Below are 26,020 nucleotides of genomic sequence, written 5' to 3' on the forward strand. Positions count from 1 at the left end.
AACGGCCAGAGTAGATGTTTCTCCGTCGCTCTGCATAGGTCATCTCCCTCATCGCTCTGATTGGTTTTAGGTCTATCCAATTGCGCCGAGAGGCATTTGAGCGACGCCCGTTGGTGACGCCCCTTTGGAAATGATTTGTCTATGAAGCTTTGCCAGACCATAACTCAGTCACTACTGAGAATGGTCTGGTTTTAACCAGGCTAGTTCAAAATATGAAAGTATGAAAAAGTTATGGAAGTTTAAATTTACTGTAAATAAAAAATACTGTACAAAATATTTTATTTTATATAAAATATATATTTTACAAAAAAAATTATAATCAAAAATTACTATAAAATCAAAGCCATATGTCTAACCAAGTTGTGTTCCAAATTTGAAGTTGATATCACAAAAAAGTAAGTTCCCATGCGATTTTGTTTATGCGCAATACCAAAAATAGCCACCGGGTTTCATTGAAATTCCATTGATTGTTTTTTTGATGCATTTTCCTGTAATTTTCTGTCCAAATGTCACGTCCATCACAAAACGGTCCCCAAATATGGACCCTTGAGACTCAGACCTTTCCGACGATGTGTTTTGTCAAGATTAGAAAATATTTTGATTATAAAGTAGTTAAAATAAATGTTGTAATATGAAACGTGACACCGCCCACTAGGGGAAGGAGCCCGCTAGAAGAATTTAAAGTACCGTTTCCATGGTAACACAACATCCAATTTCAAAACGTTTTCCACAGGATGAATTTGGAGTTCGTAAGCTTTCGAATGAAACCTAATTTAAAAAGGCGATCAGCGGGACGGTGACAGTTAAGAGGTTTTAAAGACCAAGAATAAGTTGTTTGTCCTGGTGAAACCTCCAAACATTTGGTATCTCTGCAAACCCCCGAATGTGCTCTTTACAGGACATCCAGACTGAGACATGTGACACAAGAGAAATTCACTCAAATATAATGACCACTACAGTGGACAAAAGTCTATTCCTGGGTCCCAGGAGGATAGAATAGTAATACTTATAAACAAGTATAAATGGAGCTATAATTCATTACAAGCATGGGCTTCATAGAAAGTGTTACTTTTTGTACTGGTCCTTTGTTTAAAAAAAAAAAGATTAAAATAATTATTTGATACCGAATAATATGAAACATTACTTCTTGATACATTTTTATCTGTATCGCCCAGCCTTAAAGGGTTAGTTCACACAAAAATGTAAATTCTGTCATTAATTACTTACCCTCATGTGGTTGGACACCCGTCAGACCTCCGTTCATCTTCAGACACAAATGAAGATATTTTAGTGTAAATCTGATGCTCTGAAAGACCTCCATTGGCTCAATGCACTTTACACTCTCAAGACCCTTAAAAGACACTAAAGACGTCGTTACAAAGTCCATCTCACTACAGCGGCTCTACAATAACTTTATGAAGACGAGAATAGTTTTTGTGCGCAAAAAAACCCTAAATAACGACTTATATAGTGATGACAATTTCAAAACACGGCCTCATGAAGCTTCGAAGCGTTATGAATCAGTGAGTCGATTCAGCAGTTCGAAGCGTTATGAATCAGTGAGTCGATTCAGCAGTTCGAAGCGTTATGAATCAGTGAGTCGATTCAGCAGTTTGAAGCGTTATGAATCAGTGAGTCGATTCAGCAGTTTGAATCGCCAAATTTCAGCAGTTTGGCGGTTTGACACGCGATCCGAATCATATTCGACTCACTGATTCATAACGCTTCGAAGCTTCATGAGGCCGTGTTTTGAAATCGTCATCACTATATAAGTCGTTATTTAGGGTTTTTTTGCGCACAAAAACTATTCTCGCCGATTCATAAAGTTATTGTAGAACCGCTGTAGTGAGATGGACTTTGTATCGACGTCTTTAGTGTCTTTTAAGGGCCTTGAGAGTGTAAAGTGCATTGAGCCAATGGAGGCCTTTCAGAGCCATCAGATTTACACTAAAATTTCTTCATTTGTGTCTGAAGATGAACGGAGGTCTGACGGGTGTCCAACCACATGAGGGTAAGAAATTAATGACAGAATTTTCATTTTTGGGTGAACTAACCCTTTAAATAATGTATGAAATACCCACTGTGGTTCATGCGTTTCAGAAACACCCCCAGATCTGTGTATCTGCACATGCTTTGCTAAGCACACAGTCAGTCAAGCCGCGTCTGCTTGCATCATTTGGCACACACACAGATGTTGGTTTAATACCTCCATTGGGCGGAACTCGACTCTCCATCCGATGTCCGAGTTTGGAGGAGGGGGCTTGAACCTCATTGTCTGCCAGTTGGTCGACTGCAGATTCTGTGACACGCAAAACAAACTTCATTTTTTTCACATGCGATTTGAACAAACCAGTGGTCTAGTATCAACACTTCTTCTTGTTGTTGTCCATCGGTGTTGATTTCAAATACCTCGAAGTGGTCCGACTCGTTCTCATCGTCCAGATGAATCTTCTCCTGGAAGAGCGACAGCGGGTCGCGGATGAAGAGGTGAGCGATGTGCTGAGCCAGCAGTTTGTCAATGCCTGCAACAGAGCAACACAGAGCGCTTGAAAACACCGCAAACACAGCTGACCCGCTTCTACATCTAGTAGAGACACCACCAAAAGTACACAAAACAGTAAACAAATAATAATACTTAAAGGGTTAGTTCACCCAAAAATGAAAATTGTGTCATTAATTCCTCACCCTCATGTGGTTGGACACCCGTCAGACCTCCGTTCATCTTCAGACACAAATGAAGATATTTTAGTGTAAAGCTGATGCTGAGAAAGGCTTCAGATAGGCCTCCATTGGCATTCAGTACATTTACACTCACAAGACCCATAAAAGGCACTAAAAACGTCGTTACAAAGTCCATCTCACCACAGTGACTCTACAATCATTTTACGAAGCGACGACAATAGTTTTTGTGCTTTATCCAACCTCTTCTTGTCTTCCGTGTGTGTCTCCACGACGCATGCGCGAGAATATGACGTAGATCCGGCGTTCGGGAATCCATGAAATGCACACTTTAGCCACATTTTGAGAACTACGCCGAGACCTAAAGCACGATCAATGTAGAATTCAACAGCTGAGACACGCGCGTCTTCCTCTGCTTGTAAACAAATCTCTTCTGGGTCATGTGTCCGAACGCCGGATCTGCGTCATATTCTCACGCATGCGTCGTGGAGACACACACAGAAGACAAGAACAAGTTGGATAAAGTCGTTATTTTGATTTTTTTTTGCGCACAAAAACTATTGTCGTCGCTTTGTAGAATGATTGTAGAGTCACTGTGGTGAGATGGACTTTGTAACGACGTTTTTAGTGCCTTTTATGGGTCTTGTGAGTGTAAATGTACTGAATGCCAATGGAGGCCTGTGTGAAGCCTTTCTCAGCATCAGCTTTACACTAAAATATCTTCATTTGTGTCTGAAGATGAACGGAGGTCTGACGGGTGTCCAACCACATGAGGGTGAGGAATTAATGACAGAATTTACATTTTTGGGTGAACTAACCCTTTAATAGGGCTGTAACGGTTCACAAAACTGACGGTTCGGTACAGCAGGAGAGAGAAAACTAAATATAAAATTGCTTTTTTTTTTTATTAAACAATGGTTTATTGAACAAATTGTGTCAGTCCTTAAATTAATTAAATTATAACTAAAGGTTTCTTAAAGATAAAAAAAAATTATCTCTGCTAATTCTGTAAACTATAAGGAGCTCTTACGTGCTCATTACTATAATATTAAACGACAGAGCTCGAACTATTAGCCTAAATTCAGCTGATATTTATGTTTAGATTAGGGCTGTCAAAAGATTAATCGCGATTAATCGCATCCAAAATAAAAGTTTGTATTTACATAATATATGTGTGTGTACTCTGTTAATTATTATTTATATATAAATACACACACACAAGCATGCATATATTTAAGAATTTTTTTTTTATATATATAAAACATTTATATTTATATATATTATAGATTATATAAATGTATATGCATGGAAATATTTCTTAAATATATATACATGAATGTGTGTGTATTTATATATAAATAATAATTAACAGAGTACACACACACATATATGTAAACACAAACTTTTATTTTGGATGCGATTAATCGCGATTAATCTTTTGACAGCCCTAATTATTTTTTATTTTATTAAACAGTGGTTTACTGAACAAATTGTGTCAGTTTTGTGTACCGTTACACCCGTAGTAGGCTAATAAGCTGCAAAAATCTGACACTCGTGCAAGAGCCGACTGTGTGTGCGCGCCATGTACTGTCTCTCAGAGAGCACGCGAGTACTTTATAGTTTACAATTGCTTGAATTTATAAATTGGCATGATGTACATTGATGTGCGCTAAAGTCTTGCACGTGCGTCTCGCTTGCAGAGCAAAAGCAATGTGGAAACTATGAAGCCGTTTGTGCATTGTGAGAGAGACGCGGTACCGATCGTCTCACAGAAAGATTTAAAATGACTGATTTAATTACGGATTTGCTCTGATAATGCTATAGTGCAGAAACGTTAAGTACCATTGGTACATAAGCTACTGTAGAAAAACAAGAACCGGCAGGATTTTGCAATGTTGATACTGATTGGTACCGAAGTATCGGTTCTCCTGACATCCCGATGAGGAATGGTGCTCTTTAGGGAAGGTTTGAGTGTGTGTCTTTACCTGCATCCAGGAGCTGTGTGTTGATCTCCTCATCGATGGTCAGCTCAATGTCATTGTATTTCTCACCACAGCAGGAGAGGTAGCTGTCAATCGAATCATACCTCGATTTATTGATCCTGAATTTGTTGTTTTTCAGCGGCTGCAGAGAAACAGATACACATGATTAATTTTAAAGCTACACTGTGTAACTTTTTTAGTTTATTCTTAGCTAAAAACACTTAGTTCTTTCAAAAATATATGTGCTCATTAATGTATATTGACTTCTTTCAAGTAATAAAGTTTCTTGTAAGTTTATAATATGCCATTGTAAATACATACGGGTGAGGGTTTGAATGCGGGTCGCCATGTTGCCCCTCCATCTTGAAAGTACATTAGCCAAAGAGGGACATTCCGGTAAATTCAAGCTTTGCCCTTGGCATTTTAACACTCGATGGCACCGTGTCCAATGTGGACGAGGTCGAACTGGAAGCCATGTTAATCTTGGACTAAATCGGCCACCGTAGGAGTTAAAACGAAATCGGAATTGAGAGAAACTAATATTCACTGGATGGTCATATACCTTTTCACCACTAGATGGGGGAAAATATCACACAGTGTAGCTTTAAAGAGGCCTGTGTATCACTGCACAACACTCTTATCAACGTAAACATGTTCGTTCTAATTGATGTTCATTGAAGCTTGTATTATTGTGAGAGAGAGATCGAGTGACTGAGTGTATCACCTGCATTCAGATTTTGCATATTCGGTAACACTTTACCTGAAGGAGTGTGCATAAGACTGACATGACACATGTCATGAATATGTTTTTATGCATGTTCATGACAACTGTCATTAAGCGTCATTCGCTCAATTTAGTCATTTTTAATGCAAAGATGACATTATTTGAGATGTCTTTGTCATGACAACTTGACAAATAAATATTTTTTTCAGTGGTACAAGTTGAATTTGTCATTAAAATGTTATTAAGTGTTAATACTCTGACAAATTATTTTATAACAGCGTCATTTTTCAGTTCATAATGTTTAAAAAAAAAAAAGTGTCCTAAACAGTTCATTACAGGATCCCACACATTTATATTTCCTTGAAATTGTAGCGTGGTCACCCAGGTATTTCAAAGTTTCAGTTCGGGCGCCAGACAGTTTAAATTACTGTCGAAAAAAAAACCTGACCCCACCCAGCATTTCAACACATTAAATCACTCTCAAAAAGTTCCGAAAATAAGTGTTATTATTCTTTCAGTTCAGTTCAAACATATATAGCACAAACTCTTTTAGAGAATTTGCAATTCAAAACTTAAATGTTTTCATACGACAAAAAATAAATAAATAATTAATTGACAAAAAAGACAAAACAAAAACTTCTCCAACCAAAAATATTCAATTTAAAGTGATATATTCGTTAGGGTTCTGTTTGTATCGGGGCAAGGGTCTAACTTTAGTGAAGATGAGAGAGAGATCGGATCGAAGGAAGCTTTAAAAGCGTGGAAACAGTTTGCTTTGAGCTCTCCTCTTGAGAGTCACGGGGGAGAATAATTATGCCAGCAGTCAAGTAACAAAAAAGGGGTAGAAAATCAAAATCCCTCAAACCCGTTCGGCGTGTGTCGTTGAAACCTGGGTAGGTCCGGTTTCGATTCCGTTTCGATTGCCACAATTCATCATCTGTGCAGAGGACATCCGAAGATTTCAGCACGATCTTCCTGGTGTACCCACAAGGTTTTGCAGTTCAATCGAATGTGGTTAAACTCCAACGACAACTTAGCCTGGATGCCAGCCGAATTTAGCCCCGCCCACAAAAATTTTTGCTCGGGCAATTCGGTCTGGACTCGCTCCATAGAGAAGTAATTATGCCCGAACAGAAACTGTTCGGACCAATGAAATCATCAGGGCGGGCTTTAGACGATGATTGACAGATGATCAACAGTAACGTAATCATCCACGTCATTGAAGGCTCTTGGGTTGAATTTGCTCTTATCCTAAACTGGAGAACTTGTTCGTATATGCATTCACCTTCACTATTTCTCTCAGAAACGATGATCGTGTTGGTAAGTACTCTGTGTATCCTTAAATTATTTTATTACTGCCAAAGATCGTTTACACTCATCTTTTTCTTGTAACGTTACTTAATCCAGCGTGCGTGCAGACAGGGTTTACAAGTGTTTTTGCAATGTCGCGCACAATTGCTACTCAAAACTATAGCCCAAAACAATAACTTTCCGGGGGGTTCTCCGGAAAAAAATGGCGTTTGGTTGGCAAAATATGTTATTTTGGCAAGGTTGCCTGCTAAAATTCGCATTCCTGGGTTTATATAATCACATAATTGGGGTCGCTTCAACCCGCGGACATGGAGAAAAACACGGACTTGGCAACACAGTGCAGTTGAGTTCTGTTGACATTTGACAACTAACGTTACGCGTCGCTCCGTTGCTCTGATTGGTTGTGGGTCTATCCAATTGAGGTCTTTCCTGGTTCGGTTGAAACACGCCCCATAATCAAAGCTCAATGGAGCGGTACCAGACTCATATTCTGACTAGAATTGAGTATGGCCACGCCAGGCTAACGACAACTAATTATTCTCGGCAACTCCATCCCACCATTTCCATCGCGCTCTCACTTCCGCGACGCGTCTCCACTTCCTTCCCTTCACGCATGTTCATTTTTGATCTCCATTAGCGGACCACACCCTTTTCTTCCTCATTTCATTTTTATTTCCGTTCAGATAAATCATGAAGATAATTATCATAATGATTTGGTTAAAAAATGAGTTATTAGCTTGGATTATTCGTTAGTTGAAAGGGATATGTGAAAGAAAATGGAAGTAGCATCAACCGTGTAATGCTCCATTCCAAAATGCTTTTTTACATCATGGATAAGTGTAGCTAAGACACCATCATAAAGGCCACTCTATCATTCTGAGGTGAGTTTTCAATGAGTTCTCGATTTCCTCTATGACGCCATAGTTTAGGTCAAGGAAAATATTCATGACACTTGTAAAATAATTTGACAGAGTATTAAGACTTAATTTGGATAATATTTCCTATTTTAATACTTAAGTTTGATAATTAATCTGCTATGTCATGTTTATGACAGGTTATGTTGTATTGGTATTGTCAAGTTGTCATGACAAAAAAAAACATCTCAAATAATGTCATCTTTGCATTAAAAATGACAAAATTGAGCGAATGACACTTAGTGAGAGTTGTCATGAACATGCATAAAAACTCCTTCATATTCATGTCATGATTATGAAGGTGTCATGTCAGTCTTATGCACACTCCTTCAAGTAAAGTGTTACCACATATTCTTCAGGTCAGTCCTATGGTCATAATAAAAAAATCAGCTGAATGTCCACTGTGATATCTTGTCCTTTTAACAGTAAAGGGGTTTTTCTGTGTTCACACACGTTTCAGCAGAGGTGGAAAGTAACGAATTACATTTACTCGCGTTACTGTAATTGAGTAGTTTTTCTGCGTACTTCTACTTTTTTAAGTAGTTTTAAAAATCTGTAATTTTACTTTTACTTAAGTATGTTTTGTTTGAAGTATTGTACTTCGCTACATTTTAAACCACATCCGTTACTGAGTAAAAATAAATAATACAAAGGGGGGAAAAACGCGATACGGAAACGACTGCATTGAAGACAGACCCAGCTGAAAGGAACTTTTCGGGAACTTCCCTCTGTGCGGATAAAGGTACGTTTATAACTTAAGGCCGAATGCTTTCTGTGATGCAGAGGGAATCCCGGAATTACAGTATAACGCAGATGTCACGTAAAACACGCAAACTGATGGATGAATGAATACATCAACGGTAAAGCTGTACAATAAATCAAATCGCGACATGGTCTGTGAATATTAAAGCTCAAACACTGCTATATGAATATATTATCTGCTTGTTCTGTCTCTGTGTGAATGAGCAGCTCTGTTTCGTCTACTAGCCTACATACTTAAGTAGCCCAAGCGATGCCTGTGGTGTTTAACGTCTCAAAAAACATATTTGGGCATGAACATACAGTATGAACATTTCCAGAGCTGATCTGAGACCCCCTAATGAACATTTTCATCATTTTATTTGATTAAAAGCCATTATCAAATACACTCTGAAACAGATCTTCGCTGAAATAGGTCCTCACTTACACCCGTCAAAATAAACGGTTTAACTAGATGAAATTGTGACAGAAATATATTACTATTGTAGGCCTCTATAGAATACTTGTCAAAATAATAATAATATTAACTAACAACAATAATAATATTACATAATTTAAACATTATTTAAGAATATATTTTTAAATCCATGGTTTCATTTAGTAAAACAGCAGCGCTTTGCCCAAAAATATTAAAGGATAAGTATTTGATTACCACCGTTTTGGTAATGTTATTTGTATTAAATCATAAAAAGGAAAATTTCTTAGGACTCTATTATTCTTAAAGTTGTTAATCTAATTTATAATAATTTATTTAGTTCATTAGACATGTTTTATTGAAATGTTAAAAAAATTAATTTAAAAAAGTGGTTTCAAGTTTGTTATAATAAAGCATTTGTTCAACCAAAAAAAAAGAAAAGAAAAGTTTTCATTAATTTAATGCCATTTTAACTGGTGATAATAACCATAATTTAATAATACAGTTTATTTATTAAATAATTAATACAGTGATGCTGTGAAAACTGTTTTTATATCATGAAAATCTCATTCTACCACAACCCTACACGGGATAGTCCCCACCCCGCAGTTAAAAAAGTAACTCAGTAACTTTTACTCCGAGTACATTTTAAATGAACAACTTTTTACTTTTACTTGAGTAAATTTTTAGGTAAGTACTTCTACTTCTACTTAAGTAAAATTTCATTGAAGTAATAGTACTTTTACTTGAGTAGAATATTTTGTTACTCTTTCCACCTCTGCGTTTCAGTCCTTTCAATATAAAAGTCTTCTCTATTGAGTGACTCGCTCACTAAGACCGACTTTGCCGCCATCTAATGGTGTAAAAATGTAACGTCTGTTAAATTATTACACCATGTCTGCCTTCCGCCGGAAAAAACGGTCCCTGACCTCACGCTTTTAGTGATTTTACTTCATAAAAGTTGCATTGATGCATATATTTTGGCTTTAATATTTGTATTGTGTGGTAACACAACCCCATGAAGCCGTGGTTTACAGTGAATTTATGACAGCTAAGGGGGTTAGCGGTTATAAACGATGCTCCGCATCATGCCTAACAACGCCCCTTAGCCAAATTCACTGTAAACCACAGGGCTTATTGTGCACATTAGTTCATTTTGAGTTCATGTAGATGTGCATTCATGATATAGAGCGACGCGTTTGTGACATGTTGTTTAACTACGCCACAGCTGTTTTCAGAATGCCGCAAACGCACCGCAGGTCATGTGACAAGAACCATCCAATCAGCTTTAGCCTTTCCGTAACAACATTGAAAGCTCAGTCAAGATAGAGGAACGACACATTTTAGACGCGATGTGAACGGCCCCTAACAAAGTCTTGGGGCTTTATTTTAACGATCTGAGCTCGTGGCGCAGGTGCACTTCGGGGTGTCCGAATCCACTTTTGCTAGTTTAGCGGGGGGACAAATGGTCCAAAAGGGCCGTCTCTCGTCTCTTAATGAGTTATGGGTGTGTTTTGGGTGTAACGTGCAATAAACCAATCAGAGTCTCATCTCCCTTTCCCTTTAAAAGCCAATTGTGTTCGCACCATGGCGGATTCACTATTTACAGTGCGCCTGGAGTATCTCTCATGTATTTTGATGCGCTGAATTCAAATATGACAATTAAAATATGACTACCCACTGTTTCCAAGATATTTTAATATATCTACATGTATATTGTGTTGACAATACCCTGCTGTATGGTTTCTAGCGCTGGAGTGATGTAAGCTTCGTTATAATTGCATCATCCATGACTTCTTGGAATAACATGATGCAATTAATTTCATGTATGATGCAATACCATCTTCAGATTGCATCATTTATTTTACTGTAATGTCCAAACCCAGTGATAGCTCCAGTCAAAGATGGAGTTCCCTACATTTATAACTCCGCCATTCCCAAGTCAAGGGCCGTATATAGTGACCCGATAGCATATCTTGAAAACTAGAGGCAATCAACCATTGTAAGCATCATTTTTCGTTCTCAGTGACCCAGAATTAGTAACGTTTGACTGTTTATTTCAGAATAATTCCGGCTGTAGACCCATGTGATCGCCTTGTTAATTATAACACATGCAGCTTTTCTTGTCATTAACAGAGTAAGTTCTCAAAAGATGATGAGATAATTTTTCTTTTTAAATGATTAGCGAGTCACCTCATGTATGATTCACACAGGACTGGGATCTCTGTAATTATTACTGAAGTGATTGTCTATAGTTAGGACGAGGGCGTTACGGAACATCATGTAGTCTGTAATTATAAAACTACAGAATATAATTGAGTAAAAATTAAAAACAGTAGGTTATTTGCTCCATATATTGTGCCAGAACCCCAGGCAGCATCAATTTGAACAGGAGTGCAAATCAACTTGACCTCCTCAGGGAAACTATTCCTTTATGGATATGGCCAAAAGACGGAAATGATCGTTTGTGTGAGGTGTGTAGATGAACCCGGTCCTCACCTCCAGACCCCGCTCCTCTCGAGTTCGGTCATCCACAGAAGCAGAGATCACTCCCCAACGGCAGTCGATGTCTGATACGAATCCACGGTAGAACGGAGAGGCAGCGCTGAGAGCCATCTACACACACACACACACACATCAATACTGAGAACCAAATACTGCGCATTTCTGAAAACAAAACTCATTAAAAACTTGACAACTGCTAACCACACAAGACTGTGAAAAAGATGACGGTTATATGTTACTCAATGTATGGTAAAGATGGTCAATGTTCAACGTTAGAAGATCCTGTAAAACTACAATTAAATTCACTCAGATTTGGAATGTGTTATTTATATTTGATTTATCCTACAAGCAGTGACATCATGCATGAAAGTATCCCCATATTTATATTAGGTTTAGGGCTGTGACGGTATGGGATTTATGGGAAGCGACAAATCTCGTGGTTTGGCTGTTAACCTAGTACAAGTGTTCGGCTGTTGGCCCGCTTAAAGGGATAGTTCACCCAAAAATGAAAATTAGCCCATGATTTACTCAACCTCAAGTCCTCCGAGGTGTGTATGACATTCTTCTTTCAGACGAGTAAAATCTGAGTTATATTACAAATGTTCAGGCTAATCCAAGCATTATAATAGCAGTAATAGTTGCGCTGTTTTTGAAGTCCATAAAAATGCATCTGTCCGTCATATAACTGCTCCACACGGCTCTGGGGTGTTAATAAAGGCCTTCTGAAGCCAATCGATGCGTTTGTGTAAGAAAAATATCCATATTTAAACATTTATTTCATTTTTTTCTATGGCTCTGCATCAGCCGCGCCATCACTTCCGACAAATAAGGTCAAAATACCGGCGCGATCATAGATATATATACATAGACTCCTCATTAGTTCCTGCGTGGATCGGTCGAATGAGGCATCTGTGCATATATTTATCTTTGATAGTATTTTGACCTTATTCGCCGGAAGTTATGGCGCTGGGAATACTAGATGACGTTCGTCTGATAAGAGGTAAAAAATAACAAATACTGTTGGGTTTCTCGCAGAAACCGATGGTTTGGTGTCTTAAGACATCAATGTGTCGCCACGAGCCGCAGGTTTAATAAGGATTCGTATGTCTATGTTTTACTCTCATACTCTAAAATATCCCCATTGACATCATTATACGACTATCACACTGCAACGGCTGGAGTTAAAAATCTTCATCTGTGTTCTACTGAAGAAACAAACACACCTACATCTCTGATGCCCTGGGGGTGAGCAGATACACACAAACATTTCGTTTTTGGGTGAACTATCCCTTTAAGTGAATCGGCAAGTCCTGCTGCTCTATTTTTCAGTCTTAATGTTTCATGACAGGAAAACCAACATGTTCACTTTGTCTGGTTTCAGCGAGGATCTTAACAGAGTGACGATGTTGCTAGCACCACTGAATACACACTCCGAGGAAGTGCTCGTAGCACATATGGTCATGTATATCTGGCAACTTTCGTCCTATGCAATAAAATGCATGTATTTCTACACCGTGCCACTACCTCCTTTTCGTGACCAGTGCAATGTTAACATCAATCTGTATTTTGTAGCCTATATATTATGCTCTTATTCACCATATCTTTATTTTTTATTTAATGTGTGTTTTTGCCATCTGTTGTGTTGTATCTGGAGCTGCTATAACAAGCGAATTTCTGCAGTTCTGGATCAATTAAGTCTTATCTTGATCATGTAAATGGGCAGAAGAAATTCAGAGCATTGATTGGCGTTTTCATAAGTTTTGCCTGGTTATTCACAGGATTTTGTTATTTCGTTTCGTATTCGCTTTGATGTAATAAACATATAAACAACACTAATATTAAATAATATTAAATAAAATGTATTTATATAACTATAAATATTATATAATTTATATGTTGTTTTTCCAATATCTTTTGGTTTAATAGGAATTATGGAACAGTTTTTGTCAAGTTTGCAACCCATTTTTTTGTAGAATAAATGATTCAAAGTTTTAACAGGTTGGCTTGAAAGCTTACATGTTAAGGGAGCAAACTGGCCCAAAATCTCAAAATTGACAACTGCTTGAAAGTTTCACCTGCCTCGTCTCGCCTTAAAGGGTTAGTTCACCCAAAAATGAAAATTCTGTCAGTAATTACTCACCCTCATGTTGTTCCAACCATGTAAGACCTTCGTTCATCTTCGGAACATAATTTAGTATATTTTTGATGAAATCTGAGAGCTGTCTCACTCCTCCATAGGCTTTCAGAGGGACTGAAACTTGATGGCCCAGAATAGTAAGTAAAAACGTCATTTAAGGAGTCCAAATGACTACAGTGGCTCTGTATTAAGTCTATCATGCGACGAAAATACTTTTTGAGCGGAAAAACAACAAAAATAACGACTTTATCACACTATTATTGTTGTTCAATTTGAGCCTCTGACGAGAGTTCGCGGGAGTGCCACGACGCATGCGCGAGAACTGAGATTACGGCGTTCTTCTTCTTCTACTACTTGACTGGCTGCTCACTCTTTCGGAGTAGGGTTAATCTCAGTTCTCGCGCATGCGTCGTGGCACTCCCGCAAACTCTCGTCAGAGGCTCAAATTGAACAACAATAATAGTGTGATAAAGTCGTTATTTTTGTTGACTCCTTAAATGACGTTTTTACTTACTATTCTGGGCCATCAAGTTTCAGTCCCTCTGAAAGCCTATGGAGGAGTGAGACAGCTCTCAGATTTCATCAAAAATATACTAAATTATGTTCCGAAGATGAACGAAGGTCTTACATGGTTGGAACAACATGAGGGTGAGTAATTACTGACAGAATTTTCATTTTTGGGTGAACTAACCCTTTAAAACGGAATATTTATTTCTAAAACTACTTTTATGTCTCTTCAAAGCTTGGGGCGTAATTTCTCAGCCAAAACTGGTGTGTGATTAATTCGATTTTTTAAAAAAAAGATTAACTCGACAGCCGTAATCTAACCCGTGTTCTCTTACCACTATGGGACAGAAAACGGCCAGTTGGTCATAAAGGTAGCGCGCCTCTCTGATGCTGCAAGCCTGGAAGGTCACCTGCAAAGGTGGAAAACACCGATCAACCACATGACCCGAATATTCTCAATGCACATGGATGAGAGTAAGAGGGACTTTACCTGCAGGCAACAGTTCCCCATGCCAAAGCCCATGGCGTCCATGTAGATGTGATCGGGCAGGGCACCCCGGGCAGCCTCTCCATCATCTTCTGCAAACGTCTCCACAAACGGAGACGGGGTGTTTTTATCCTTGAAAACTGTGAAGGACACGGAAAACACCATGAAGCAATATAAGTGGGCATTAGGGGTGGGCGATATAGCCTCAAAATTATATCACGATATTTCAAGAATATTTGCGATAACGATATTTATGATGATATAGAAAAAAAATGTTTGGAACAGTTTTATTGGTTATTGCAGCTGGTAGGCAGCAGCATTTATAAGTGCAAACAAAACATTTTATTTTAACAATAATGTAATTTATGCCATCGTCTGTCTGAATATTAGATTCTGATTGGCTGGAAGGTGTGCAATAAAATCGTTTAATGCACAGGTAGTTCCAAGTCAGATGAATCCTCGTTCTATATTAATGCGCTGTTTTCATTTCAGGTGTGTTTAGACGGAGCACTGTAATCGGCTTAAAAGTCCGAATGAAAGTGCTGCATATAAACACTGCTTTCATAAGGATACACTAATATTTCTGAAGTGTAAAACTTTTTATTTTGTAACAAGTTATGAGGATAAATGTTGGAAAAATGACACAGACATAGCCTGGCCATCTCATCTGACAGCGTTTGTCCCAGGCACTTCTACTTCAACTGCGCCTGACAGAAGAATTTATTTTTCTGAGGTGTTTCTTACAGCAACACCAGATCGGTTTAGATAATGTCTCGTGTAAACAGAATCGTTCAATCGGAATGATTTTAATCGGAATGACATAAAAGTGTGCATGTAAACGGGGCTATTGAAGCGCACGCGCACACACACACACGCGCGCGCGCAGAGATCGCGCTGCACATTCATGAGCACAGAAACTTGTTATTAACGCCGCCCCGTGACTTTTAGCAATAAAATAGCTAAGTTACTGGATCACTACATTATATTTCTCAGCAACGATGGGGTTACATTGTTATTTTTCAGTAATAAACCCACATCTTCGTTAAGAGAGACTCTGAACAGACGCAGTCACACAGGAACGAATCTCTCACTCTCTCTCTCTAATAAATGCTATAATCCATTCATTCAAATAAATGTAATCTTACGCACTACTTTATCTCTGTCTCTGATTCAAAGGAGGCAGAATGCTGGATCTAACGGGCCGTAACTGACGAAAATAACTCTCAATGTTACCCTTCCGGTCAAATATTGCGCTGAGAACATCAATAGCAGCTTTAAGTTGTCGATGTTTAGTCATTTGTCAAGTGGGCTGACGTCTTGTAACCAAGTAGCTCCTTTTTAGGTACCAAGTCGTTATGGGAGGCTGAGATGCTGCTCTTCGTGTTTACTCTGACAGGTGCTGTTGTTGTGCGCGCTAGAGAACGTAAATGCGCCATACGCCATCGCGTCGCTATATCATTCATATCGCGATATGACACTTTTTTATCATGTAAAAATGTATATCGGTATTATCGTGGACGGTATGATATGGCACACCCCCAGTGGGCATCTTACGCTTCTGAGACCAAGCAAATGCGACCTTTTGCAGAACGTCCCACCAAGCGTCGAGAAGTAATAAAAGCGCCCACTTCCACATTAATCTTTACACTAAACTACTTCAATATGAATAGGGGTATTCGTTATGTTATTTGATTTGACTTTTATGGCAAAATGGAGAAATGGTTGCTCTTGTGTTAAGTAAACACAACATTTTTCAACGTTCTGCTAAGATATAGGCTATAGCCGCGTTTCCACCGCAGGAACGAGGATCTTTGGGCCAGTACTCAGTGGGTTTTGACCGCAGGAATGAAGTTCCGGGTAAATATAAAAACGGCCCTGCTTGCGAGGTGGTACTTTTTCAGATTTCAGGAACTTTCGGGGGCGGGACTTGGGCGCTGAACATGCTGATTGGTTGAGCTCACGCAGCATTTTATTTCAACCGCCATTTTTAAAAGTCTTGCGAGGTTCGTTCTGCGTTCAGTATTTATCAGCCTTGCTCTTTCTGTCCGATGGCACGCATTCGTCTCAGCAATCGCACGGTCAATGTCCTCATTCATGAAACACGAGCAGAACGAATTTGTGTGTAAATTGTTCGTAAAGCTGCTCTGGCGTAAATTTTCGGATTCACGAAAATTGTTGTATTTTCAAAATGTTAGTTGGTATGAAAGAAATGTCCACCAGCTCCCTCCCACGAGTAAACGGTGCGTAACACATGTGAGCGTTCTGTGTTCTCATTTAGGCAAACTGACAACATTGCATTTTGATGCACTATGTACCATAATAATATTTCAAGAGTTAATTTGTCCATTTTTTTTTACTGTTCAACGTTGGCTAATGGGCAGCGCTCGTCACGGTCACTTTTTACCCGGCCGTCCAATCACAGTGGAAGAGGGGCGGGACAAATACTACACCGACCAATCATCACACTTGAACGCCGCTTGAACGACAATAATGGAGAAGTTAATACTGCTTTTTTTATATTCAGTAATATTCTTCAAAATGAGATACTAGTAACTCATTACTACCATGGATATTCTGTATCATATTCATAGCAATCAAAGTATCTCAGATGGAAAAACACTGCCTTTGCAAAGCGCTCTCAAGCGCCACCAGCTGGCCGTTTTCAGAAGAGCACCAGGTGTTTTACAGCTGGCTAAAAATGCTTTGATGGACACACGATACATTTATATTTATTGCTAGGCATATGTCCAATTAGGATTTATTCAAAATACTGGAGCCAAACCTGAGAAAGAAGTCCGGAAGATTCCACAGCGTTCCTGCACACGTCATTTGCAGTTGTAACTCATGGGCGGGGATTATGCAAATTATGAATGAGCGTGCACGCATGTCCTATTAACGGATGTTTGGAATTCATTAATATACACACGTTTAACACGAATCCGTGGTATACGAAGAGTTTGTGAATCTGGAGGACAGTGTTCGCAAATTACTCAGAATTTGCTCATATATTTATGAAAGTTTCATGAATGAGGCCCAAAGTCCGTAAAAGCTGATAATAACATACGTTGTCTTATTTTAAATCTAGCTTTACGAGCTTTCAAAATACGCTTTAGTATCAGTGCTCGTCTCTTTTCCACCGTTTTGTTTAGTAAACCAATACATAACCAGCAAAAGCAGCGCTGCTTGTATCTCCTCCACTTGTTATTGTTGCAGACAGTATCGCGCAAAAATTATTACCCAGTGGAAAACGCAGACAGTAGCAGGTCTGGGGTAAAAAAGTTTCTGGTACAAATTGTTCCAGGTAATTTCGGTGGAAACGGGGCTTATGTTAAACTGGGTAAACCCAGCCTGATCTGCCAGCGATTTGATTTCGCCCGGCAACTGAAAACCCGTACATTCATTTCTACTGCTTCTGTTATACTTTTGCGAGAACCAATCACAGACGGGCTTATCCACCTGGCCCGCTTTTGGAGGGATTATCACGATGACGGATAGAGAAGCAATGGGTCGTTTCCCGTTGATCACGCCTCTTGTGGTCTGATTGGTTGACGGACTATCCAATTGCGTACAGAGTCATTTGAATGATGCTTGTTTATCACGCCTCTTATGGTCTGATTGGTTGAAGGACTATCCAATTGCGTACAGAGTCATTTGAATGATGCTTGTTTATCACGCCTCTTATGGTCTGATTGGTTGACGGACTATCCAATTGCGTACAGAGTCATTTGAATGATGCTTGTTTATCACGCCTCTTATGGTCTGATTGGTTGACGGACTATCCAATTGCGTACAGAGTCATTTGAATGATGCTTGTTTATCACGCCTCTTATGGTCTGATTGGTTGAAGGACTATCCAATTGCGTACAGAGTCATTTGAATGATGCTTGTTTATCACGCCTCTTATGGTCTGATTGGTTGAAGGACTATCCAATTGCGTACAGAGTCATTTGAATGATGCTTGTTTATCACGCCTCTTATGGTCTGATTGGTTGAAGGACTATCCAATTGCGTACAGAGTCATTTGAATGATGCTTGTTTATCACGCCTCTTATGGTCTGATTGGTTGAAGGACTATCCAATTGCGTACAGAGTCATTTGAATGATGCTTGTTTATCACGCCTCTTATGGTCTGATTGGTTGAAGGACTATCCAATTGCGTACAGAGTCATTTGAATTAATGCGTGTTTATGCTCGCGTGTGCAGTAGAAAATACAGAGCAGTCTTCCCATACCAATGTTCAATCTTATATTGAGCTTGGTCTGGTGATAGCCAGACAAGGCTTATGTGACTTTTGCAACGAAAATGCGGGGAATCATGCAAGCCATGCATATTTTGCACGCGGATGCATATTATATCGGCTATATATGCTGCGTATTTTTAAAAATTCAGCCCCCACATAAATATGCGGACTTGTGCATTGAATTATGCGAACGCATAATCGCGTTTTTCTGGAGGGAGTGAGTATCGTGACAACACTAATTTCTATAATTTACAAAAAACAACTGAAAAGACTCACTTGGTACGTTAATCACCACCTTTTCTCCCCTCCGGTGGCGTATGTTTCTGGTCAGAGTGCTGTAACACATTCAATATTTAGAAACATTACACAGTTTTCATACAATCCATGTGCTTGGAGTTAGTGCTGTTGAAACCCTTAACTCACTGTAAATATGAGCGACCATAATGAAAGCATCAGTACTTCCAGAGCGATCAGATGAGCTGCACTTTAAAGGCTCTCGGCTACTGGTATGTGAAAGATCATTGTCTGTTGAACTGGGTTCCCATAATCCCCTGTGAAATGCCTCTGAGCTCTAGCTTACGCAAACAACTTCACATTGTTCAGCGTCAGATGACACTTCAGACACTTTCAGCCCAATGTAAACTCACAATGGCCCATTCCGACATGAAACTGCTCTCCGGGACACATGATCTCTCACCTGAATCTAGGGTGTCTGTTGATGGCCTCGTCGGGGAAGAAAAGCGATTTGGACACACCCTTTTCCACAGGTGTGGGTTTGTGTTCTGGCAGTGTGAAGCCTGGGCAACCTAACCTACAAAACACACACACACAAAACTAGAGTAATGCACTACAACACATTTGCATCTTACATCGCAGCTCCACAAGAGATTTAGTTATGTTCCAGTTATCACTGTGAAGCTGCTTTGAAACAATCTGTGCAGTGAAAAGCGCTATATAAATAAAGGTGACATGGAAAGGCAAACATTAGCTGCATCCTTTATCAGGGTTAGCAAAGCCTGTGGGGTTAAAGGGTGTGTGTTATCTGCACCGATGTGGCACACCCAACTCGCTCAAACAGACGGGGGGGGTTTGAGCTTAAAAACAAATGTTTCATCATTTGTATTCTATAGTCACATGCCATATAACAATTATGCCCCACAAGAAAAAATACTATAGTACAATAGTGTTTTTGAATCGTACTATAGTAAAGATACTACAGTAAATTAACAAAGTGTAGTAAATACTACAATATACTGTAGTATCTTTAGTAAATACTATAGTGTTTATAACCATACTATAGTAAATATACTACAGTATATTGTAGTATTTACTACACTTTGTTAATTTACTGTAGTATATTTACTATAGTACGGTTCATAAACACCATAAACACTATAGTATTTACTAAAGATACTACAGTATATTGTAGTATTTACTACACTTTGTTAATTTACTGTTGAGAGAGAGAGAGAGTGTGTATGTGCTGTCCATACATAATAAAATGCCATTTTGTGGCAAACAACATTAAATCATTTGTGTTTTTCATCCTATTATTTGCTATATTCATCCTCTTGTTCAGTGTGTTTGTGTGTTTTGGCTCTTTTGCTGTTGTTGCTGAAATCACTGAAATCATTTGGCGGAGTGATATGGAGCTGTAATGCGGTCAAAACCTGCTGGAACTACTTTAGTAGTAAGTTTCCCTGGAAACCAATCAGATTCAAGCATTCAACAGCCCCGTAGTATAAACATAAATAAAGCACTTATTCAGCGAGCAAAGGAAACCAAGTGATTGGATATCACCCTTGATAATAATCATCAAGTATATACTTTAAATGTTAAATGTCTGTGGAGGAGCTCAGACCTCATTTGAAAGCTTAGAGTCTCTACTTTCTGGAGATATGCATCACTTCGGCATTTGTTTTACACAAAGTAACTTATTTACACTTAATTACTCTGGTACCATTTCCACCTGGATTTGGCCGACCCAAATGTAAAAGCTTCCCATACACACACACACACACAGTGTCTCAAAATACACGATACTGGTGTCATTTTACAGGAAACACTTGTGATAAACATGTAAGTATATGAAGAGTTTGGTTGCAAAACGCGATAAACGCCATTTTTTGACATTTGGATTTTATTATTGGAAATCACTGTTTAGATGTACCTTAATCTATGTGTGAATTGCTGCCATTAATAAGATTTGAAAAATTTACATTTTAAGCCAACTACAAAATGTATTTTTTCACAAAACGCGATATCCGCCAGCCCAGTTTCTTTACAAAGTGCGATATAGAACGTTCAGGATGCCGCGCAAGCTCAGGATGTCACGCGAGGAGAGAGTCACCGCCGGTGAAGTGCTCCGAGTTTGCTCAGTGATTTAACGATAATATCAAAACAAAAAACATATTTTAAAAAAGAGGATTCAATAGGCTAACTAAAAAACGTTTACCAGTTTATACTGTAGGCGAGCTGTCAGTCACGTAGGCTACGTCACTGATCAACAGCTGTCTGTCAGTCAGAGAATCAAAGCTTCAGAGTCAAGCTAACGTTATGGATTTCGATGACGGATTGGAGCCGGTCATTCCAGCTGCTGTTGGGAGAAAGAGGAAGGCATCTTAAGAAAATCATCAAAGGGAGAAGACAAACGGGCAAGGCATTCAGGGGAGGGAAAACATCCAAAGATTAATTGTTGTCATCGTGCGACTGCGAGTAATGTTGGTCTGTCATGCCGACACACACACACACACACACACACACACACACACACACACACACACACACACACACACACACACACAAAACATTGATTCACTAGCTTTTCTTAATGGTATTGCAGTAGTAGAATATAGCCTAAGGTGGATATATAGCGTTTTGCAAAAAAAAAAAAAAAAAAACGTTATGTTGTGTATGTTCTGACCAAAACTAACTCGGAATCTTATTATTATTAATCAATCTTTGTATATACTATTCCATATATTTATGATGTATTGTTTTTTTAACCAATTTAAGATGTTTGACAATGTTAAGATAAATATGTTGCATTTTGGCATGGTTTTTGACTTATTTATGGACATAAAATTAAATAAAAAATATCCTGGATTTGAAGAATATTGTGTCCCGGCCTTCACTGAGCTCAAGTAATAGTTAATGTTCAAAAAATTGTGAATGAACTTGACTGTTGATGTCTTAAATAATAATGTCAAATAACCAACATTTCTCAAAATGGATATATCTCGTTTTGCAACGAAACTCTTCATATGTTGTCTGAGCTGTAATAACCCGTGTTGGGGGTAACGCATTACAAGTAACTTGAGTTACATAATCAGATTACTTTTTCAAGTAACTAGTAAAGTAACGCATTACTTTTAAAAATTACAAAAAAATATCTGAGTTACTTTTCAAATAAGTAACACAAGTTACTTTGCTCTCCCATTTATTGACTGACAGCTCTCTTGTCCCAATGTTGAGAAAAATCATAAGTGCATAGGCCTTGTGTGTGTAAAAATGAGGGTTATTGTAGTTCTAGACTAAATGTGAGCATGTGTTTACTAATCTCACATGCACAAATAAGATTCAGTAGTCCTCAAAATGGATAAAATCGTTTAAATGCATAATCAGAATACTATGCAAACCTCCAAATTTGAAATAAAACATATTTTTATGCATTTAATCTCACTTTATTGACCAGTGTACTTGCTGCTGACCTTCGATGATTCAGTTTAAGCAAAAATTACTTTAGATTTTTTGTTTTTATTGGTGAATTACGTGTTAAACTGCTTTCTCCAGCGTCCTATTCTGCAGTTATCCAGAATAGCAGCACAGCTGAAAGGTTTGTGTGAGCTGCGCCCTCTACTGTACACGTGTGAATTTGCATTTCCTTCAGCCTGAGGCTTGTTATTTCAATTTTGGTGTGAAAGGGTCTTTACATTAGGCCAAATATAGAACTTTTTTTGTTATAAAAAATACAAAAGCAAACAAGCCCAGCCCAGGTGAGAAAAAGTAACGCAAAAGTAAAGTAATGCATTACTTTTCTTAAAAAGTAACTAAGAAACGTAATTAGTTACTTTTTAAAGGAGTAACTCAATATTGTATTGCATTACTTTTCAAAGTAACTTTCCCCAACACTGGTAATAACCCCCCCAAAAAAAGAAAAAGTGTGTAACTCAAACCCGTTGTGCTCTAGCACCCTGCAGACAGTTTGGGCCGTTTCCACTAGATTACAAAAAATACTGGGAAAAAGATTTTTGTCTAGATCATGTGTGCAAGATTTATCCAAAAGGATCTGAATGGAGGAATTTTACATTTTTTATGTAGTTTCATTGCATACATAATACAGAATCTAGTGGAAACGGCCCAAACTGTCTGCAGGGTGCTAGAGCACAACGGGCCTGAGTTACACACTTTCTTTTTCGGTGGGGTTATTACAGCTCAGACAACATATCCTCACATGTTTATCACAAGTGTTTCCTGTAAAATGACACCAGTATTGTGTATTTAGAGACACTGTGTGTGTGTGTGTGTGTGTGTGTGTGTGTGTGTGTGTGTGTGTGTGTGTGTGTGTGTGTGTGTGTGTGTGTGTGTGTGTGTGTGTGTGTGTATGGTAAGCTTTTATATTTGGGACGGCCAAATCCAGACAGAAATCCCCAAAAATGGTCCTAGAGTATAAGAGGTTAAACAATATTACTAACCGTCATTACATTTGATCTTGGTTTATCATGAAACCGGTAATCGTCCCATCCCCTGATGCAGCCCAAAACATGGGTGGGAGTGGTTGTTGATCGTGTAGGTGGGTATATATATTAATAAATATATATAATATTATATTATATATATATAAAATATTGCCATATATATATATAAGAGAAATAAACATGCCATCCAGATCCTAGGAGTGGGCCGTGTGACCGGTTATTCCACTTTAGATGTCACAGTATATGTCATAATACAGAAATTTGTGCTGAAGAGTAAGACTGCGACCAACAATTATGTTGATAATTGATTTGTTTGTTATTTTCTTGATTATTCCGATTTAAAATAAAATTCCTGTATTTGTATATATTTTCAGACAGACAGGGGATATGGCCAAAAATATATTTTTTTTTTAAATCACAATATTTTTTCCCATATCATACGATATCGATATTTATCACGACACGATATCCTTTTACCATTAATGGGGAAGGAAGTGCTTTCCACATATTTTTAGACCTTCAGAATCAATGTAAACATTATTTAAAAGGTTTCAGTTGTTGTTTTTGCTGAATTGGCCATTACAATACCCATAAAACAAATTAAATATCTAAAAAAAGTCATGATTATGCTCTATAAACCATAGAATAGAGCCATCATATGGAGATTTAGCTCATTTTCCTCACAAAAAAACTGTCAGTGTCACGATCATGTTCCTTCACAGAAGAAGCCGAGAGACTTGGGTAATCATTGGTGTGATCGTAACCACGGGTTATTACATCTCAGACAACATATACTTATAAGTTTATCACAAGTGTTTCCTGTAAAATGACACCAGTATTGTGTATTTAGAGACACTTGTATGTGTGTATGGGAAGCTTTTACATTTGGGTCGGCCAAATCCAGGCGGAAATCCAGAAAATGTTGGCGTTATTTTGACAATTATTGAGCAGTGGGCTAGCTGGAGCCATTTACCTCCAGTCTTTGTGCTAAGCTAGGCTAGCCGTGGGTGTGTCAGACAGCTATGGCCCGCACAGAGATGAGAATGGGATGTATGGACTTATCTAACTCTGGGGATATGGGGAATAAGATAAAGTCCCAAAAAGTCGGCGTTAAGCTCCTCATGTAGTCGACTCCAGCTAACCGTACGTTTCAGGTCAACTTTATGGTAATGGAGTTAGACTAGCACTTAAAGGGTTAGTTCTCCCAAAAATGTAAGTTACCCCATGATTTACTAACGTAGATATTAGGGGTGGGAATCTTAAGGCACTTAACGATTCGATCCGATTCCGATTCTGGGAGTAACGATCCGATTCCCAAAACAATTCTTAACATACATTTTTGGTATCTAATTATCCTGCTGTGCAAATACATGAACTTTACATTTGAACCAAAATTGCAGCTAATGTGTGTTGTTTTGTTTTTAGTTAGAATATCTGCTTGACAGTATTGCCATATTAAAAATGATTATGAAGATTTCTTTCAATACTTTATTTTATTAACAAAGTTATATTCAAGATTAACAAGCTCTAATAAGCCATACAATTGCAAAGAGCAATCATTAAGAATAAACAGCTCTCAATTTACAACTAAGTGAGACAATTTTTCAGTTTATTTAGAACATTTTAACAAAAAGCAAGCAAAAAAAAGTTTAAAAGTTTAAAACTTCGGCTAATGCAGAAGAAAAACAACTTTAGTCCTCGCTGAGAAGCCAAATCTCACATGAGAAAACCTGCAGAGCTGCAACGGTCACGAGACATTTAACCAATCACTCGCCAAAACGAAGCCTTTGTTCAGAATTTTCCATTAGTTTGAAACATTGTGCAGTAGTTTAGCAATATTAATTATGCCCCAGATGTTGGCAGGTTTATGTCCCGGCCACCGCATCAGAGACACAGGAGTGTTATTGAGCATTAATGGCAAGGAAAGTGCCTCATAGCCTACTTGAGCACCACTTCGTTATTTTGGCTCAGAATTTCGTTTGTTGGAAATATGAACTTAAAGGATTAGTTCACTTTTAAATAAACTTTTGCTGATAATTTACTCACCCCCATGTCGTCCAAGATGTCCATGTCTTTCTTTCTGCAGTCGAAAAGAAATTAAGGTTTTGGATGAAAACAGTCCAGGGTTTTTCTCCATATAATGGACTTCAATGGGCTCCAAACGGTTCAAGGTCCAAATGACAGTTTCAGTGCAGCTTCAAACGACACCAGATGATGAATAAGGGTCTGATCTAGACAAACCATCAGTTTCTGAGAGAAACCCAGCAGTATTTATGCTATTATTTTACCTCTTATCAGATGAACGCGATCGTCTCTGAGCTCCGCCATAACTTCTGCTAAGTGAGGTCAAAATACGAGCGTGTTCAAAGATATATCGATCGTAGATGCCTTATTCTACTGATCCGTGCAGGCGCTAATGAGGCATCTACGATTGATACATCTATGACCACACTCGTATTTTGACCTCACTTAGCGGAAGTTATGGCGGAGCTCAGAGACGATCGCGTTCGTCTGATAAGAGGTAAAATAATAGCATAAATACTGCTGGGTTTCTCTCAGAGACTGATGGTTTGTCTAGATCAGACCCTTATTCATCATCTGGTGTCGTTTGAAGCTGCACTGAAACTGTCATTTGAACCGTTTGGAGCCCATTGAAGTCCATT

General features: G+C 38.4%; 1 protein-coding gene across 1 annotated transcript in view; it reads right to left on the minus strand.

Annotated features, from left to right (window-relative positions):
* The window catches only part of gclc (glutamate-cysteine ligase, catalytic subunit), a 51,777-nt gene that overhangs the window by 13,061 nt on the left and 12,696 nt on the right, over window positions 1-26,020 (minus strand). The window contains exons 4-11 of the mRNA XM_079842857.1: window positions 19,358-19,471; window positions 18,937-18,995; window positions 14,424-14,560; window positions 14,269-14,343; window positions 11,284-11,400; window positions 4,665-4,803; window positions 2,410-2,522; window positions 2,207-2,299 (exon numbers count right to left, since the gene is read on the minus strand). Coding sequence (XP_079698983.1) covers window positions 2,207-2,299; window positions 2,410-2,522; window positions 4,665-4,803; window positions 11,284-11,400; window positions 14,269-14,343; window positions 14,424-14,560; window positions 18,937-18,995; window positions 19,358-19,471 — 847 coding nt within the window. The remainder of the gene's footprint in view (window positions 1-2,206; window positions 2,300-2,409; window positions 2,523-4,664; window positions 4,804-11,283; window positions 11,401-14,268; window positions 14,344-14,423; window positions 14,561-18,936; window positions 18,996-19,357; window positions 19,472-26,020) is intronic.

This window comes from Gobio gobio (genome assembly GCF_949357685.1).
Source record: "Gobio gobio genome assembly, chromosome: 18".
In the NCBI taxonomy this organism is placed as follows: domain Eukaryota; kingdom Metazoa; phylum Chordata; class Actinopteri; order Cypriniformes; family Gobionidae; genus Gobio; species Gobio gobio.